This window comes from Manacus candei, unplaced genomic scaffold (assembly GCF_025592945.1).
Source record: "Manacus candei isolate 608988 ecotype Guabito, Panama unplaced genomic scaffold, ASM2559294v1 h1tg000014l, whole genome shotgun sequence".
NCBI classification, from domain to species: Eukaryota; Metazoa; Chordata; class Aves; order Passeriformes; family Pipridae; genus Manacus; species Manacus candei.
Window position 1 is genome coordinate 46257726 of NW_026138062.1, and position 20255 is coordinate 46277980.

The window sequence follows — 20255 nt, forward strand, 5'->3', positions numbered from 1 at the left end:
CTCATTGCAGTCAACAACATCATTGTGAAGGAAGACGAGGGGCAGGCACTGATCTCTTCTCGGTGGTGACCAGTGACAGGACCCAAGAGAACAGCCTGAATTTGTGTCAGAGGAGATTTAAGTTGGATATTAGAAAATGGTTCTTCACAGAGAAGTGGTTGGGCACTGGAACAGGCTCCCCAGGGAAGTGGTCACAGCATCAAGACTGACAGAGTTCAAGAGGCATTTGATGATACTGTCAGGCACGTGTTGGGACTCTTGAGGATGGTCCTGTGCAGGGCCAGGAGCTGGACTCAATGATCCTTGTGGGTCCCTTCCAACTCAGCATATTCTATGATTCTATGACACCTTCCCATTGGCTAAGAAGTAACACCTTCTATTTCTAATGATCATATTCACCTAGATCAGAATAAAATTAGAAAATACAATGCCCATGTATGGGAGAAAACCTGAACTTGTGTAGTTATCTGTTAAGGATATTCATGTCCTGTTTAATCTGTTTGGACTCTTCCAAGATTCTTACTGGAATACTGTTCCCTTGGACTTGCTTTACTACTTGTGAGGAAGCTATTCTTAACCTCTTGCTCATCTAAATATCCTGTACATCTCACTGCTAACATAAAGAACCATTTCTCTCACTAGCACACAGTCCTGCACTGCAGTAGTGTACATTGACACTTCAGTAGGTAAAAGTGGAGATTAAACTGTGCTTCATTCAGATTTCTTTGTCACAGCCAATTTCTGCTGCCAGAGCATCTTTCTTCAGTTGAGCAAGTAGATTTTAGTGGTAGTGAATACCATTTTGAACCTTTCATAGTGCAACAACCAGTGGAGTACAAGGTTATCACCAGCTACTACAGTAAAATTAAGCCATTAGGAGTAGAAATAAGGTCTAAGGAGTGACAGGTAGGACTATGAAAGTAAGCAGGTATTTCCCTCTCTGTCACCTTCTCCCTCCTCTTCACACCCCTCAATGACTTCAGAGAATGTCACAGGTCTACTCTTCCAAATATATTTATGTCATCCTGTCATCAACATCCTGTAAGTGCTGTTACTGTACTGTGGGTGTAGAATTTAAATATCACACACAGTATTGGTGCTTTTCTATATTCATTCTAGCCTGTGTACCTACTCCACTTTCACCAACCTTTAGGTAGTAGTTTAGCATTTGCATTTCCCCACTGTCCATCTGAGGCTTTGTTATCTCTACGTTGTTGTCTCTACAATACAGATATTGAGTACGTTTTATATAATATGCCTTTTGCCCAAGAAGCTAAGCTGAAATACTTATTTGAATGAGAAGCAGCTCTGTTGAATTAAGAAGCTCTCCAGCAATAAAGTTGAGAAGAAGGGTTATGTAAGATGAAGTTGTCATTTTCATCTTTTTTAATAATTTAAAGTTATAAAATGGTATCTTCTTAGAGAAGATAACTATTCATAAAGTAATACTATAAATTTTATAGCACCCAGCTTGATTAGATCTACAAAACTGTTCCTTTGAAAAGGATAAAGAAATTAACTACAAGAGAACAGGGTTTTTTTTCTAAGTTTCTTATGAGACAACTCCTAAATCTGGGATACTGAAATTCTACCCAGTTTAAAAAAAAAAATTAAAAATCCCACACTACAGAAAACCTATCACTTACTGCATTCAAGAACTTGTCAGGTTTTACGAGGGTGGATAAAACCGTTTAAAAACTTGATGAAGATTAAGATGAGTGTTTTAAAGAAAAGGTTAAATCACTCATAAATTTCAAACACCTTCTCTGGCTTTTATCACAAAAGAGCCCATAAGTGGGTCTGTCCAATAAATAGTCCTGGTGGAAGGTGGGGTGCATTTGCCTGACTGAGTCTCTTGAGTGTGATTGGGAACACTGACACTCGTGTTCATCCCTAAGCTTGAAGTTAAATTTTCCAAGGGCTGTATTTGAGCTGAACAGCAATGCTCATCTTTCTCCTTTTATGAATGTATATATTTTACTTTTCTGTGTGGAGTAAATCAATGCATTTGAAATCTGAAGCATGTTTGATAGTTCCTTCATTTTCAATCCAGACACTGGATATTATTTTCCCCCTTGGTGAAGCTGCTATTTACTGACATTGCAGCTGTGCTAAGAAGACAAAGTCAAGAGTCCAGGCTTCAACAAAATAGTGTCTGTGCAGGAGTCACTCTCTGAGGTCTTAATTTTTGCACTGTGTGAGGACAGCTGAGTGCAGAACACAGGGAATATGCTGGGGACCAAGTGACTGCTGCAGGATTCCTGCCTGCTCTGCAGTACAGAAGAAAATTTTAAAACAGGCAGCAAATGATCAAAATAGAACAACAGATCCACACAGATAAAGGTCACCTACATCACTTACAGTATGACTAACTTAAAATAGGACTAGCTTTAAACAAACAATGAAGTTTAAAATAAGACAAGTTAAGCTTATTTTTCAACCTTTAGTTATTCAACTTTTAGGATTTAAGAGTAGTCTCTATAGTCATTAACATCAGAGAATTTTTAGAGGCCAATCTGAGATTTTTCTACAAGTCTTTACCTGCAATACTTGGAGCTTTTGAAAAATTTAAATATCATGTTCACGATAAAACAGCAGAAATCTACAATGCTCTTTTTTTTTTATGGAGTTGAGTGAAACTTCATAAAAGTCACTACTTCCAAGAAAATCCATTATGAAACTGGAGAGAGGGGAATTACCCTGAGAATTTTGTGACATTTTTTTCAATTAGGTTTTCAGTCACTTCTGTCTTCTAGTGGTCAGAGTATTGCAAACTGAAAGGTTAACAGAAGGGGATTAAAATTCTGTGTGCAGTACAGTATCATACAACTCCATAATGCTCCAGCTCAAGCAACCAAGAAACAGGAGCAACACCTGGATCTGCATGATGCTCTGCCCAGCTTCATTACTCACGTCTACAAGGAGGATTTAGAGCTTCAGATGTAATAAATGCTGTCCCTGAGCCCTGTGCAAGTGCTTCTGCTTGAGCAGGTCAGCCTATTCAAAATTTGCTTCTGTCTCTTTGTGCCATGCTCCATCATGCAGTATGGACATGGTCTGCAACACAGTCCTGTGCTTTGCTCAGTAACAGATCATCTCCTTTCAGGTTAGAGTAGTATCAACCCAGTGTCAGAGAAACACTGAATCCAAGGTTTTCTCCCCAAAGCTCAGTGAGGTTTAGCATGATCCAGAGAAGCACTTATACACATCAGATTTCAGGATCTGTGGTTTTTAATGCTTTTTCAATTACCTGAAGTGGAGGATGTGGAATACACAATTTAAGTAGAAGGTGACAATGTCAAACAAATGTAAGAAAAGCACTAAATTCTTCTACTAGAAGAATTACAAGTGCTTTACTATACTCCACTCAGAACCACAGCTGTGGGTGTGTGCTCTTAGGCTCTGAATTTCAATGTTGAGGAAGCTCTTTTATTATTCCTTTGAATAGGAATATTCCTTAATGCTATGTCTTTTTCCTTTACCCCTGCAGTGATGGCTGGGCAGACAGGTATGATGTGACAGAAGGGTACCAGAATGAAGCAGTTGGTGGGATAACGATCAAACTCCAGTCTCCAGACGTGAAATGGTTTGATGATTACTACCTACAGCTTCGGCCAGAAACCAACCATAGAAATCCATGGTTTCAGGAATTTTGGCAGCACAGGTTCCAGTGCCGGTTGGAAGGGTTTCCTCAAGAGAACCCTAAATATAACAAGACTTGCACAAGTAAGTGAATTTATTACCTCTGCTGTATAAAATAATCTGACTGAAGGTCCTCTGTAAATAGCTCATGTTGGACTGATGCAGCCTTGTTTGGTGAAATAGTGAGTGGGGTTGGAAGGAAGTAAGCTTTAATTGCAATACTTGCTCTTTTCAAATTATGAGAAGCACAAATTTAAAAGCATTCAGGTTTCTAAAGAAACAAAGGAATGGTGCCTCAGTACCTAACTGCTCTTTATATTTTAAAAACTTGATGCTACTCCATCTCCATAGGCATGTAAACACTTTCAAAAATAGCATAATACAAAATTGAATGTATCTTTTCTGAAACAGAGTTAATCATATTGCTTTGGCTCACAGGAACAATGAATGAGCTAATATACTAATATACTAATATATACTAATATATACTAATATACTATCTGAAGTCCATGTGGTATTTGTGAACTTCAGATGGAAGACTAGGCAATTTTAAAGATTTCATTAGGTTTTCTTTCAGCCATGGGTCATTTCAGGAAATGCCATTTTGAGCTGATATTTTTCATTAAATTGTACTAATTTTAGCAAAAATTGCCACAACATTTTGTCACTTCTACACTGCAGAGCAAAACTCTTTTTTTTCCCCATATAGATGTGGCACATTTTTCTGAGTTTTTCTTGTTTGGTTTTCTTTATGACTTCTGTTAATTGCTCTTTATTTTGTGAGGTGCCAAGCAATACGAAGGTTATTCCTTAAAGCGGGATTCATCAGCCAGTGTGCAATAAGCCAATCTCAAACACAGAGCCCAGATATTTATTTCATATTTGCACAAAGATGGGTGCTAGGTGGTAAATCCACAAAGCTATCATGCTCATTCTCAAAACTTTACTACATGTATGCTTTAGAAAACAAAGTACTACATTTACTTTTACTACAAGTATGCTTTAGAAAACAAAGAAATCATGATTCGTTGGTCACAATTTACCTAGTTCTCTTATCTAATTAGTATTTTACCTTGTATTGGTTGAATGATTCTCCCACTTCTCATGATAATTAGCCTGCATGCTCAGTCTTGGTGGTCAGTGGTCTCAAACTTCCCCTGCTGAAATGACCTTTTACCCAGTTGTCTTGGTGTGCAAGATGCAGACTGAGATCTGGGTGGCGGGAGACCAAGGCAAGAGGCCCTGAACTGGCACCAACCCCTTGCATTACAAAGGGCATGGGGACCTATGGCTGCCAGCCACGTAACAAGAGACACAGCAGGAACCAGGGACTCAGCAAGAAGACTCCAGACTATCTCAAAGGGGTCCTTTGTTCAGGGTCCTTTCTTTGAGCCTAGGAGGCCAGTTTCACTGATAAGGCAAGACCCTGTTTCACAAACCCCTTCTTATTCTCTGTAGCTCTCTGGGTAATTTTTAAACTATTTCTGACCCTTGAGATATCACTAAGACAATGGGTATCCTGACAGAGTTGGGGCATAAGGCGGTGCTGCGCTGGACATTAGTGCAACAACAACTCTAATCTCCAAGGGGTCCTCCCTCTTAAAAATGTCTATATCTTCCACACATCAGTGAGAGCAAAAAAATGCCTTTAAGGATCAAAGTCTTGGATTTACGCAACACAAACCCCAATGAAAGTCCCACTTAATGTTCTTAAGTCTTTCTTTTAACTTGGACAAGGTCGCAGAGGAAGTTTGAGATGTAAACCTAGTCTAGGAATCCCAAAATCTCAGTGTACACCTTCAACATTCAACTGACTTTTCTCCAATACTTTTGTTGTTCTACCCTTCCAACACAGTCTGACACAGGCTTTATTTGCATTATTGACAGGTACTGCATATCGAGCAGCAAACTTCATTGCTTTCCCCACAATAATGTAGATCTCTTTCCTGAGGTGTCAGTGCAGTGGGCATGGCTGGATGCGGGCTAATAAAGACTTGGTTTTTATCACTGTGCTGTGTAAGCAACAACATTTCAATTTGACTTTTCTGGGTTTCTTTTTTTACTTACTTTTTACCAACACTACAAGAATCTAATTTATGTTTCATATGAAAGATCAGAAACTGTGAAATGTAAGTACCTTCAGTGTCTTTTATAGTGCCTAAAATACAATTCACCACCACAAAAAAATTATTGTGGGAGTGCAGGGAGATGTTGTTAATACATTAAGTCACCCAGTTGTGGATATAAGACAACTTAATCATAAAGCTTGAATAGCTCGGCGTTAACAGCACTCATGGTTGGAAGGTTTCCCACACAGAGCCACAGTTCAAACAACTTCCTAAAGCCTGAGAATGACAAAACACAAAGAAATGTACAAGAATACAAATCTTCTGATTTGCAAATCATTAATAGAGAAAAGGACCATTTTCCCAAATAGATTGTTCTAATTACTTTTTCTTCAGTTTTATTGTAATAATCATTGCCAGACCATGATGGCTAAAATAATGAAAACCAGATAATAATACCTTCAATTCTTTCTTGTTGCTGTAGGACAAAAAATGGTAATTCAGTTATGGAGTTCCCTGTGGAGTTCCCCAGGTTAACAACATTATACTCAGCAATCAGTTAAAACTGCCCATTTACTCAAGGTTTTCACACAGGAAGTTTTTAGTCATCATGTTATTTGGTTTTATAGGTTTGATTTTTGTCTAAACCATCTGTCAAAATTCATGTGAAGGAAATTCAATGTTTGGCATGAAAGATGACATGTAGATTTACTTAATGACTTTTTTTCTGTGTCTTAAGTGCTAGGACACTTATCCTGTTTTTTCTCATAATAGCTGCAAAACTAGGCAAGGATGTATGACAAAAGTGAAAAAACATTGAAGTTAGACAACTTTGCAGATTTATCATCAAGAAAGACACAAATATATTCACTGAGAATTGCAGGAGTGAAAGATTGCAATGCTGAGAGTTTAAGCTCAGAATTAACATGGATTTTTGAGACTGTTACGGTAGTTTTTTGTTTCTACCTCATTTCCTATCTTCCATACGAATTTGGAAGCCATGTCTTCATATACATTCTTGTATTTATATTTGGTTTTTTTAAGCACTCAAAGTTTTGAGTCCTAAATTCTGTCACTGCAGACTTCACAGTTGTAAAGATGACACTTGCACTCAATGGCCACTACCATTCCACAGACTGTCCTGACAGTTTCTGCATGGTGATGAATATGCTGGTTCTGCTTCAGATTTCACCTGATAAGAAAACAGGACTGTATCCTTAAATTTATCTAACTGAATGCATGTTCTTCTCCACAAACTGCATTTAAAAAAAAAAAAAAAAAAAAAAAAAGAAACAATCTACATAAAAAAATCAAGCTAAAGGTGTTTCTCAGAATTTCAGTTAAAGAGATTAATTTTTTTGATCGATGATGGAGAGAAATCAAAACCCATTTTTTGCACCAAAAGTCAAGCAATTCTTTACTTCTTGGCATAATGATAAAAAGCTGATTGATGCTAATAGATCAGGTCATTCTTAAAAAAAGGTGTCTATATTAAAAGCAATAACAATTATGCTAGTGGGAAAAAAAATGAATTATTCTTTTTAATCTGGTTGTGTTATCATGAAAACATAAAGAATAGTTAACAGTAAAAACAACTCATTTAAATAGCAAGAAGATAAGCACAGGAAGATATGGCTGAAATCTGAGTAATAACTGGCTTCTCCTATGCACCAACTATGGATTTAGTTGTTTAAATCTCTTTTTTTGCTTTGATGATGCCTGCCTAGTAGAATATTAGGCTAAGTTTATCTCTTTGATAAAAAATACATGAAGTCATAAACCAATGAAACCATCTCCACTAACTTGTGAGGTTTTTTTAACTTTTTAATATAAGCTATTCATAGACAGTTCCAGGCAGGTATTATTATGAAAAGACATGATTTGGTAAGATATGTAAAATAAAATTATGAAATCAGTTAAACAAAGAGAATCCAAAAAAATCCAAAATAATTTTTATCTCCATTCATTTCTATCAAACACTAAAAAGTTTCCATCCCTTCACATACACTTATTCACATTGAGATGAAAATTTCAACTCCGAGCTCACTTTTCATTTGCAGATTTGAGCACACTTGCTTAATCCAAATGGGTGTCACTGCTGTTGTTAAGTACATTGATTTTCTTCCCAGCTGGAGCACGACAGAAAGTGAGAAGTTTACAGACTTATCTGACCTGATTTTCAGTGTGATCAGTTCCATGTCACAGGAGAGCTGCTGCAAGCCACCTCTGAACAACAAGAGTCAGAACAAAGAATGTAAAATACGTGTTTAAAAGGAAACATATAGTGGCCTCCAGAGACTAGGTATTTTACAAGACTTCAATTTGTCTTCACCTCTGGCACCAGTCAGATTTTTTTTTATTATCTAATATTCTAATTCAGTAAAGTTTGTAAATAGGGGTGCCAGCTGATCTAGATGAGTAACTCCACTCAATGACCATCTTCAAAGTGCAAAAGGTTAATCCAACCCTTTAGTATTGATTACCTTTAGAGCTTTGAAAACTAGATATTTATGTGCTTGCTTTCTTTAAGACAAGCATTCCACTGGAAATCAAATGCCTAGTACTTTTTCATCCTAGTGGAGGTGTTTTACAAATGTCTTAGAGCAGAAACAATACCCAACATAAGCAAAGTATGCGGTGAAGATCTGACTCAATGGACATTAGTGGAAAAAGTGGAGTCTTCAAAGTCACCAGGAGAAGCAGCATATTTATTACATTTAGCAGTCTGCTAAATTGTTTATATTGCCTCCACTGCTAAGTGACATAATTTTTCCCATGCTGTGTAAAAGCCGGAGGCATGGATGGAACAGCATTTTTTATGATGATATTCAAACACAGAGCAATACCAGAACACGCATCCCAAATATCTGTGATCCAAGTGTAAGACAACAAAGAGTAAATAAGTAGAGGCTGATGCTGCTGAAGCAGTTCAGTACCTTATTTTGACTGGCAGAGGTTACAGACTTCAGAAAAAAAATAGCAGTTTCATATAAAGGAAAAATAGAAACAAGAATCTGGAGGGAGGTCACTTGTGCAGGTATTTACAGCAGGTTCCTGACATTAAATACTGTGGTTTGAAACAGGGAGGCAGAAAACAAATGAATATTATGGAGGCTGGGTCATCACAAAGATAGCCACAGACAGAACACAGAGGGCACTGAAAGTCAAGAAAGCAACTTATGTCTGATATGATTGGAAGCAAGAAGCCATTGACAGGGCTTGAAAGGAATCATCATAGTGATGAACAGGGAAAAGGAGATTTGCAGCAGCATTCTGAAGGGGTCTGGCAGGATGCAGAAATCACAAATTCCATTCATGATTTAACCATGTGGTTTCTCTGAGATAAAAGTACTTTTTCTGAGAGTGCAAAAATTGACATAGAAGGAGAATGACCAATATATTCTAAGCAATTCAGATGAGGGTTAAGAATTAATTAGCTTATTTACAGAAAGGGAGATTAGAGAAATTTGGGATACATATGAGAAAAGTTTTAGAGCTTAAGGTACATAAAATAAAAATGAAAAAAAATCTACCTGTTTGCTAAACCTCATCCGGCGCCAGATACTTTTAATGAGGTCAAAAGGTCACACAGAAAGTCCCACAGTTTCAACTGAACAGAAATTTGGTTTAATAAATGACCCTTTTGGGTTTCCAGATAGAACTAAGGAATAAAACATGCTGTCTAATTTTGCACTGCAACATGCTTATAATTTATTGCTTAAATGTAAGCTCAAATGCCAAAATTGGTTTAATCAGAACTCAGCCAACAAAACATAAGTGCTGTCAGAACGGAAGGGTATTTTCTGTGTTTCGAGGAATGTGTCATATTTAAACGTCATATTCCCCAGACTTAACATTCCTACACGATTATTTATAGATTGCAAATTAAAACAAACCAAAACAAGTTAAAATTAATTTCCGTCTTTTAAACAGTGAATTAAAAAGCATTTTAATTCTCCTGAATAAATCCTGTGTGCCATTCAGTTTGATATCCATGCTTGAGAAAATGGTGTGGAGAAATAGGTGTCTATTTTTCATTCTCCTAGGATTTACTTAAGCTGTTACTCTTTTTGCTGATTTTGTCAAACTTTTCAACAGAAGCCAGACTTCCACTGTTTTATAGGCAACCAAAGGTGAAGGTCAGCCTCTAGTTAAATTTGTGGGAGCTCTGAGCATGCCTCGGTCAGGTAGGCTTAAATAGATGTAAAACACCAAAGTCAACTAAACACTCAGAAAAAAACTTTTGAAAGTCCTCCCTGCATTTTAGAACACTGAATTTGGTCTCAGTCATTCTCAACATTTTGGTGCTAATCAACATACAAAGTGTAACAGTGCTGGCATTAGCTTTCAGTTGCAAAGTGTGAAAGTCAGAACTAGTCAAAAGCATTGGGCAACTGGATTGCATTCAAAGATATTTGAAAAATGTTCCATAGCAGTATATTGATTCAATGACACACACTTTGAAATAAAAGCATTGAAATTAGTAATATTTTTTTCCTTATTTCAGTATAACTGAAGTGTTTTGCTTGAAGTTTTTAATTTACCTTCACATTGTTTCAGTGTTATGCTATGCATTTTGCCTCAGCATCAAAATGACATTTCCCAGCGTTGCCAACTATCTCTTTTTTCCCCTCAGAATTTCCTTTTCAGAAAAGATAAAATCCAATCTTGAGGTTTTGTGTTCCTTTTGAATGGAAAGGGACATTTAAACTACATGAAATTTCCCACAGAGCCAAAAATATCTCTTCAGCCCAAGAGCCTGTAATAAATTAAATTAGGAAAACAAATAAATAAATAAATAAAGCATTGCATTTGATTTTTAGCAGAAAATTGCATCTGGAACCTTACGAATAACACAGAACTGGAAGTTACTTTGTTGTTTCACATTGCTTTAATAGAAAGCTCTCATGAAAGATTTTGAAAAAGGTTCCAAAATAAGTCTTTTACTGTATCTTTAAACAGTGATAAGTAGATATGAACATTATGCTTTACCTTGGTTCATATGGGCAACCTGTCCTGTATTTTATAAGATTGCATGCATTTGTTCAGTAGAGACATACATGTTTCTGAGATGACTGACTTGGTGGCATGCCATCCAGAGCACACAGATACCAAAGAGTACCACTGGGACAGCACTGACCCACTGACAGACCTAAGATGTCATACTGTATCCTGCAGCAGACCTACACTACCATGTCTTTGTGGCAAGATTAGCCTGTTCTGATTTTTCCTAAGATAGTCACTAAGGCAAAAGAAAAAAAAAAATAGGAAAACACATTGTCTGGTGGACTTGAACTTCAAATACTGTGAGCAGAATGTGAATATGGATTATATTTGCTAGCAAAACTAGAACTCATTTCTGTCAGCCTCTTGTCTCTCAAAACAAATTAGCACAAAGAATCACTGAAGTTTTTAATTACATATATATGTGGAAACTGTATAGAAACTAAGTTGTGATATAATCATGGGGAAACATTATGAAATAGCTGGAGACTGTAGGCTATACCTATTGTTTTCATCATAGTGCCTCTTGGGATTTTGTCATAAACAACCTTTTGATCACTGAGAAATTTTAAAATAATAATAAAACCCACTACCAATATCCCTTCATTTTGATGTAAATTCATTGTAGAGCAAACAAAGTGCTCTGCACTTCAAAAAAAAATGTTCTCCCACATTGTGGCTCTCATTTTGTTCTGTTTCTCCTCAGAGAATGCAATAAGGGGGTAGGGGGACTGCCTGGAATGTAAAGTATTTTCACTCTTTTACCCTTTTCCCATTCTTTAAAATGCAAAGTTTTCTCATCTTTGGAAAAGTTAGAAAGCAGAAAAAGCATAGGCAACCACAGTAATATTGCAGTCTTTCACATCCTTGCTTGATGAGGCTTTGCAACATCACCAGCTGGCAAGTAGAAAAAATTTCATCTTATCTTCCTTCAGGGTAAAAATAGGGAAAAAAAAGAGGAATGACAAGTCTTGCATCAAAAAATTCGTAAAATAATGTAATTTATTGAAGAATGCTTATTTGCATGCTAAGAACTGGAAACAATAGATAAATTTCAGAATTTCCTGCAAGAGGTAATTTTTGCTTTTCCATATTCGATGAATCAGAGTCAGTCTTGGAGAGTATTTTATTAGTCCCACTGGTAGCTGGGGCCAGGAGTGCTGGAGCAGCTCTGGAGAATGGAAGCAGTCCTGAGCTGGCTCACTCTGCACAGAAGCTATCAGTATCCCTAAGTGCTTTCTTGAATCACTGCCCATAAGTACACTAATTATTTCTAGATAGATCCAAGAAATGAACTGATGTTAGTTGGAATAATTTCCTTGGTGAAAGAACATATTTCTTTTTCATCATCTGTATATTTGTGTTTTGGAGACATGACAACAGAAAAAAACAAATTTGGATGAGGAGTTTAGTGCTGGGCCATTTTCACACAGTTAATCATACAGTAGAATCACAGAATAGAATGGTTTTCATTGGAAGGAACCTTAAAGATCATGTAGTTCCTGTCCCCCTACCATGGGCAAGGACACTTTCCACTAGACCAGGCTCAAAGCCCCATCCAACCTGGCCTTGAACACTTCCAGGGATGAGGCCTCCACAACTTCTCTGGGCAACCTGTGATGACATCTCAACACCCTCACAGTAAAGAATTTTTTCCCAATATCTAATCTAAACCTGCCCTTTTTCAGTCTAAAGATGTTCTCCTTTGTTCTATCACTACATACCCTTGTGAAAAGTCCCTCACCGGCTCTCCTGTAGCCCCCTTTAGCTACTGGAAGGCTGCTCTAATCATCAAAGTTGGCTTCAGAGCCATCCCTGCCCAGCTCCCCATAAGAATGCCCAGGTTCAAGCCAACAGGTTGTGTCAGCTCAGGCTCCACACAGCTGAGCTTGCCTTCACATGGCCCCAAGCCTTGTTCCATGAGATGTTGCTGAGCAGCACGGTATGTTCCCGCCTGCACAGCCCACATTTATCCACTGCTGGAATTCTACTGAAGTCTCTTAAAGTGAGTCACTCCCAGAAGAGTGGGCAGAAACTGTGTATGTTTCAATGCTCTGAGTTCATAACATTCTCAGACTGTTCTTAACCTTTGGTATAGTCACAGTCATATAATAAATTTGGGAACATACAGACAAATCCAGACATACACAATATATATTTAATCAGGAAAAAGCACAGATATTATTCATCTGCTCCAGTGGCAGCGTATTCCTAAGCTGATATTTAATACATTTAATCATATTGTAAATGCTCACCTGAATCCTGGATATATTCCTAAATGCCCTATAGAATAAATATTTACATACTTAAATTTCCCATGAAACCCATGAAAATTTTGCTTTAATTTCAGAGACAGCGTGATAGGACCTCAAACCTCCAGCCAATAACAAGCAGATTGCATTATGCAGAGGAAAAACAGGGAGGTAGTGAGAAGTAGTCATCTTCCTGAGGAATATTTGGTCTAAAGAAAGGTGGCAGATAAAAGGTAGTAAAAAGGAAGTATTGTGAGATGGGAAAGTGAAGGACAGATGGGTTATCTGATTTGCCAAGAAAGGGACAGGATATGTCTGTGTAATATTTTGTAGACATAAATGGCTATATGGCTTCAAATCTGGAACTGCTTCATGGTCTCACAGCTTGAAAAATAATGGAATAAGCCCTTATTTACTTACCAAAATTTCTTGGACAAGAAAGATAAAGGAATAAACTTAACACATTCTCTAGCCACTCATTTTTCAGAGAATTCCACAATGTTTGATCATTTATATTTCCAAGTACTGTCCCACTTTCCTCATTCAGTAAGATGTGATTCACCATGCATTCTTCCATTGCCTTGTGCATCTTAATTTCAGGAGGCAGAATTTTTTATTTCTGCAGTAATTATCATGATACAGTGTTAATATTTATTGGCTCTGAGGTATTGCAGTGCATATTATTATCTATAATCATTTGGACAGAAACACCAACCTCAACACAGATTCATGAATAGGTTGATATATTCTTAGTAATGTTTGTCTGAAAATGAGCTACGTCCTGAAAAAATTGCTCATGCCTACCATAGGAAAGGTACTTGAGCCTGTCAAAATTGTAGTAAGAATCGAATGGAGACCTATGAAACGCAGGTTTGTACCTGTCCCATGGACCTTGTCACCTCTCTACCTCCAACTTTTGCTGTCTGCAGCATTCTGGGAGCAATGCTGAGTCTAGTTGCAAACTATGGGCCAAGAAAGATTCACAGCTTAGGGGAGTTTTACTCTGAACTGGTTGTAGCATGGTCCCAAGTTTTGAACACCCGCTTGCAGTTGTGGTGCATTAGGTGCTTTCCTAGGGCACTTTATCTGTGCTTTCCTGGGGCACTTCATCTATGTCTGGGGCACACATAGTTTAGTGTCTTTCAAAAGAAATCTGATATATTGCTCTGAAATGGTGACACTCAATCCAGCCCAAAGCACAGTGAGTGAGAATGAGTTGGAAATTTGTTTTTGAAAACCCATACCTGAACTGAACTAAAATAATAATGTAAACATGCCCTACTTCTCCCTACACGCCAACATTAAATGGCATCACACTGGATTTTCCAGCTCACAGGAAAGTAAGTCTTTTTTCTGTCTTTCCTCACTGTTTTTTCTTGTATGAAAATGGAGAAAAACAGATCTTTTACAGATACATAGTTTGGTTTGTTTTTTGTTTTTTTTTTACTCTAACAGAAAAGACTTCTACTATAGATATTGTAAGAACACATATAGGTTACAGTCTGTGGATATTTATTCTCTGCCCAGTCATTCTGTAGGAACTCCTCAAATTCTGTTAGATTATTTTGTTATTCTTGCTTAAGAATTTAATCTGTGAACTCAATTCCATTGAATGCTACTGAAGCCATCAACATTAAATTCATCCATCTCTCCATGTCATGAATGACTCTGTGTCAGGAAAGGTTCTTGGCTGAAGACAGAACTCATGGATGAGGTATAAGAATAAGAATTTGTGTTAGAGTTCCAGCGAGAACAATATGCACTAACTCTCAAGTAAGCAACGTGTTTAAGGCTAAGTCATACAGGTTGCAGAGATAGATTTAAAATATTTTCTTTTTTTTTTTTTTTTCACTGAGTGAGAGAACTACCTTTTAGTTTGTGTATTCAGTTTTCGCTTAAAACCACTTCTAGGATCACTGAAGTAAATAAGGGTTACTTAAGTGTTTCAAGTCTAACGTGTCAAAGCACTTTGTGAAATTGGTTGAAAATCACTTTCAACCTTGACTTTGGTGTTTTTTCTGGTGGTTTTTTTTGTTTTGTTTTGTTTTGGGTTTTTTTTGTTTGTTTTTTGTTTTTTTTAATACTGGTATTTTTTAAGGCCATATTAAGGTATACTAAAGAGAAAAAAACTTATTTCGTCTCAGTTTTTGAGATGTTCCCTTACCTACAAAGTCTTGTGGTACCGTAAACTGACCTTGGCAGGTTGGATTTGCCCCTATATAGCCAAGTGTGACAATTAATATCTCAAGTGAATGTTTTAGCCAGCAGCAAAAGGTATATTAAAATTTTCACAAAGGCTAATTGCCTCACAACTCCATTGACAATTTCCAGCAGCTTCTAAGAAAAGCTAAGCATTACAAATCATCAGGTGAAATGAATGAGGCTCAATGTTTAAAGAAAATCAGAATAATAATTCTATAAAAATGAAGCACAAAGCCCAGAGGAGAGTGTTTCTGTAAGTATTAAGTTATTAGATTTTTAGGCAATCATATGCAATAAAGCAGCCGAAATATTGTTTTATGATAAATACTATTGCCAATGCAAATCTGATTCATTCTAATGACAACTATAATTAACTGCATGATGTGTGAGCTCTTAATTTTGAGTATGAATAATTGGTTAAACCGAGTTTTGTGTATTGCAGTGTAATACAGTTGTAAAATTTTCCACTTAATTTCAATTAATATGGGTTTTACATGTGCTCCACTGTTGCAGTTTTTATGCCTATTATTTTTAATTAGGAAACAGCAATACCTTGGTAGAACAGAATGAATGAGCAGCACTGTGTGTTTCTTCTAACCTTTTTTTCCATTGTGGATACTTCAAGCTCATATTGCTTAGCCTTCCAAAATATTAATCACTGCTCATGAGGCTGACTGGAACTGGTAGTGCCAGCTTCTGCATGAAATAGAAGGGAAAAAGGGATCTCTCAGTCCTCTCATTCACTTACTGACCTCTACACACTGTTTTTCAGTTCAGATTATGTATTTTACCACCCTTCCTGACGTGTTCCTATATATTTTAGTGTTTAAAACTGTGTGGTGATGTTCTCATTCACCACTGAAAAGGGGAGCTTGTATGTATATGCACCTATTTTATGATGGGATCAATCACCAGCTGGATATTCTAACTCTTCTCTGCAAAAGGTGTCTAGACACTCTGTGTTGTTACTAATAATACTGGATTACAAAAAATAAAGGCCTGCAAGATGCTGCTGAATAAATTTTTATTGCACTTTTCACAGCAACATAAATAGAGAATAGAAGTGCAAACAGGTTTTAAAAACCAAACAAGGTAAGATTCACTGATTCTGGCTAAACAGACTCAATGCCTAACCTCTTCACAGACCTATATTGTATCATCATCCTCATTTCATAAAGATAGAAGTGCAAGAGATGTAGAAGTAGGCGAATTATTAAGATAGGAACTTTTGGTACAGTAAAAGAATGGTGCCTAGCTGAGTCTGTTTGCACAGGCTTGGTTCTATGTTGCTGAAACAGAAATGTTTTCATAGAATCATGGAATGGTTTGGGTTGGAAGGGACCTTAAATGTCATCTACTTCCAACCTCCGTGCCACAGGCAGGGACAGCTTCAACTAGACCAGGTTGCACAGAGCCCCATCCAACCTGGCCTTGAACACTTCCAGGGACGGGGCAGCCAAAACTTCTCTGCTTTGGTTCACTGTTCACTACTTTTCTACCAGTTGTAGACCTTTTCTTAAGGTCCATAGACCTCACGTTAGCATTTACACCTAAACTAATATTTCTGAGGTTTTGGAGAGATTTCTGCAGGTGGGGAGAAGTTTCTGGATTCCCCAAAACACTATATCATAATGTCCATGATTCATGCTTTAAAAAGACACATGAAAGAGCAGCAGTCAAAAAACAACATAGGTGTGGTGAGGTGATGAGCTGCAGAGGAAAAGGCATTATTTGGATAATAAAATATTTAGGGAGAACCTCTTACATTTCTTTGTTTTTATTTTAACATAGTCAGTGTGTGTATCAGTAAAAGCATCTGCTACGAGCTGTTGAAGACACTTTAAAATACTTTTTCCTCTATTAATAATCAACCCATCAACAGATGTCTGAAGAGCTGACTGTATTACAGCTCTATGCACTAACCCCCTACTTGTTCCCTGGCAGGCGAGATGACTCTGAGGACACAGCACGTTCAGGACTCCAAGATGGGCTTTGTAATCAATGCAATATACTCGATGGCATATGGGCTCCACAACATGCAGTTGTCTCTGTGCCCAGGCTATGTGGGCCTCTGTGATGCCATGAAGCCCATAGATGGTCGGAAGCTCCTGGAATCCCTCATGAAGACTAACTTTACTGGGGTCTCTGGGGACATGATCTTGTTTGATGAGAATGGTGACTCTCCAGGAAGGTAATGTTGACATTTGTCAAACTGTTTAATACCAGAGATGTTAAATGTGTGTAATGAATGCATGCAGGCTTGACATCAGAGCTAAGATTTCACTTCTAGTTTCACATTTCTTGACTTTCTGTGTTTATTTTTAAAAGATAGCTCTTTTTTTTTTAATGTGAAATTTTATTGTGTTAAAGATATAGATTTTCAGTCTTAAAAACTTCCTGCATGAATTTGCATTTTCATCTGTAGCATTTAAAGGTTCTATTACTCAAAACAAACCATCAGACCTTTATGTTTGTAGATCATGATGGCTACCACAGCATATTTCTCTCTCTGAGTGTTTAAATGTATGTGTTTGATTGAGCAATAAACAATCATAGCAGATAGACTTCTTTTATTAAGAAAAAAACCCAATATCATAAATATTTTATTGTTTTTTCCTGGATTTTTTTTAAATCAGAATTATTAAAAATCTGCTTCCATATCTTTCAAATAAAGCCTTATACAGCTTCCCCTCCAGGCTCGTCACCATCTTCGTTGCCCTTCTTTGGACACTCTCTAATAGCTTAATATTTTTCTTGTATTGTGGCACCCAAAACTGCACACAATATTCAGGGTGAGGCCACACCAGTACAGAGCAGAGTGGGACAATCCCCTCCCTCTACTGGCTGGTGATGTTTTGACTGATGCCCCTAGGACATGGTTGACCCTTCTGGCTGCCAGGGCACTGCTGACTCATATTCAACTTGCAATTGATCAGGACTCTCAAGTCCCTTTCCATGGCACTGCTTTCCAGCATCTCATTTCCCAGTACACCCAGGGTTGCCACATCACAGGTGCAGAATCCAGTACTTTCCCTTTTCCGTCTACATTATTGGGAACTTTTAAAACATCTTTGTGATGGCACCATATAAACAGATGACTAGAGGGAAAATTATCTATCCTGTACACTCATTTAAATTTTGTCTTGTCTCACTAATGTGAACGGAAAGGAGAGCATTAACTTCCTAGTAGAGATGGGTAGGAAAAGGCAAATTCATTGATAAGAATATTTTGATATTTCCAAAAATTTCTGCTATTTCAGAACTGAATTTTTTTTCTTATCTTATTTGAAAACCTGCAAAGTCAACATTCGCCCAAAAAGCAATCAGGATAGCCACCCAAAAAGAGTCTGTCTCTGGAGACACAAATGTTCAAACTCTTCAGACTCAGAATTCAAGGAAGTGCACTATGAGCTAGTAGGAGAACTCAGGTACAAACTGGCAGAAATCTAGGAAAATTTCAAATGGAGACTTATTTTCAGATCTGTTTTAGCATGAGCAAGGATGTCTTCTGCTAAACTTTTCTATTTTTACAAATAGCTGAATTTTGAAGAAATGTGTTAAATCTGATTTTTTCTGACCGAATTCTTTTTAAAAGACTTGTCCCAGACTTCTCTGAAAGGTTTCCTCTTTGGTTTTATCGGTGCTCAGATGCAGTGAACTGCATCCTACCCTATTCCTGTCTGTTTCACTTGTTTCTTGCAGATAAACTGAAGAGTGCCATGAATAAGTGCCATGAATAACCTGTCACAAATAAACAATATGTGACATGACAACATCTATGACAATATCTAAATATTGCAAAGAGGTCTTTGTTTTACCTTTTCCTCATACTGGCATTCTTAACAATAATGATTTAACACCATTTTTTTTCAAGGAATTTAATTGAATATCTAGGATATTTTTAAATTAATTTCTAAGAAAGATGATGAAGGAATTATATCATGTACAGTCATTTGCTCAGTCCCAGGACATAACTGTTTCACTGAAGAGCATGCGAACACCATGTTGATGGGGACACCATGAGCACCTCAGGATAGCCCAACTTTAAGAAAGACCAGCTTCCCTGGATTTGTGTGATATTTGTGTCTACTCAAACCAATGAACTTTGTATCTTTGGAATCATAGTTCTTTTTCCCTCCTCTCTAACAACAGCCACATTATTAAATCCAGTCTACGTGTTAAATCAGACAACATTCAGTCAAAATTTACTCTTTCACAATTAAAAAGATTTTATAGGAAGCTCCATCTCTAACATCCAGGTTTTGAGTAGTGTATAGTCTTTTAAGCACTGTCAGACAATATTTGCAAGAGGTGAGTGATGGTGCAGTCATACTGGAACAACTCATCTGCCCTGTTCACTTGCATTGATAACTGCATCTTCAGTTCATAAAACTGGAATTTAAATCCTCACAGCTGTACTGTGGTGGTGGTGTTAAGCAGGAAATCGGAACATAAAAAGCCTTTCTGACCTAGATAGTTCAGGATTTTGATGTATAGCAAAAGGCATTTGATATTATACAACAGATGATTAATCCCACAAGTTGCTTTGAATCCTGGCCCTATTTGAAATTCCTTTATGTATATATTGAGTTTTAAGGAGAGACAGTCTAGTGTAGGGCTTGTTTTATGTGAGACAGAAGACGTAGAGAAAAACAAAATGAGTATGGAAGGAACAGCCATGATTTCTCAGGAAGATAACAACTATCTATAAATACCACAGAAACTCTGAAGAGAAACTGAGAAGGCAAGAAAAGGCAAGAAAAACAAGTTGCTGGTGTTTTAACTATGCTACCAATAGAATATGAATTCTCAGCAACTTCATGGCACTCCTGTTTTGATACAAGTATTTTGCACTGTGATTAGAACACTGCTGGAAATGTGCTATTGCACCATCTGGTCTCTCCTATCCTAAAGTGACAAACTGTCCCTGTGCTATCTCAAGGAAGCTCCAGGGACCCAGTGACTCATGAACCTCCACTATAGCAATGGATTTACTGAATCTGGCTATTTCTATGTGTCCGCCAATGCTGTTCTCCAACGAGAAGAGAGACATGAGTTATGCAGACAATAGTATATTTAATTTTTTAGG

General features: G+C 37.2%; 1 protein-coding gene across 7 annotated transcripts in view; it reads left to right on the top strand.

Annotated features, from left to right (window-relative positions):
- The window catches only part of GRM5 (glutamate metabotropic receptor 5), a 240391-nt gene that overhangs the window by 169643 nt on the left and 50493 nt on the right, over positions 1 to 20255 (top strand). For all 7 annotated transcript variants that reach the window (XM_051779197.1, XM_051779201.1, XM_051779198.1 and 4 more), the window contains 2 exons: positions 3491 to 3726; positions 17111 to 17357. In XM_051779197.1, the coding sequence (XP_051635157.1) occupies positions 3491 to 3726; positions 17111 to 17357 (483 nt within the window). The remainder of the gene's footprint in view (positions 1 to 3490; positions 3727 to 17110; positions 17358 to 20255) is intronic.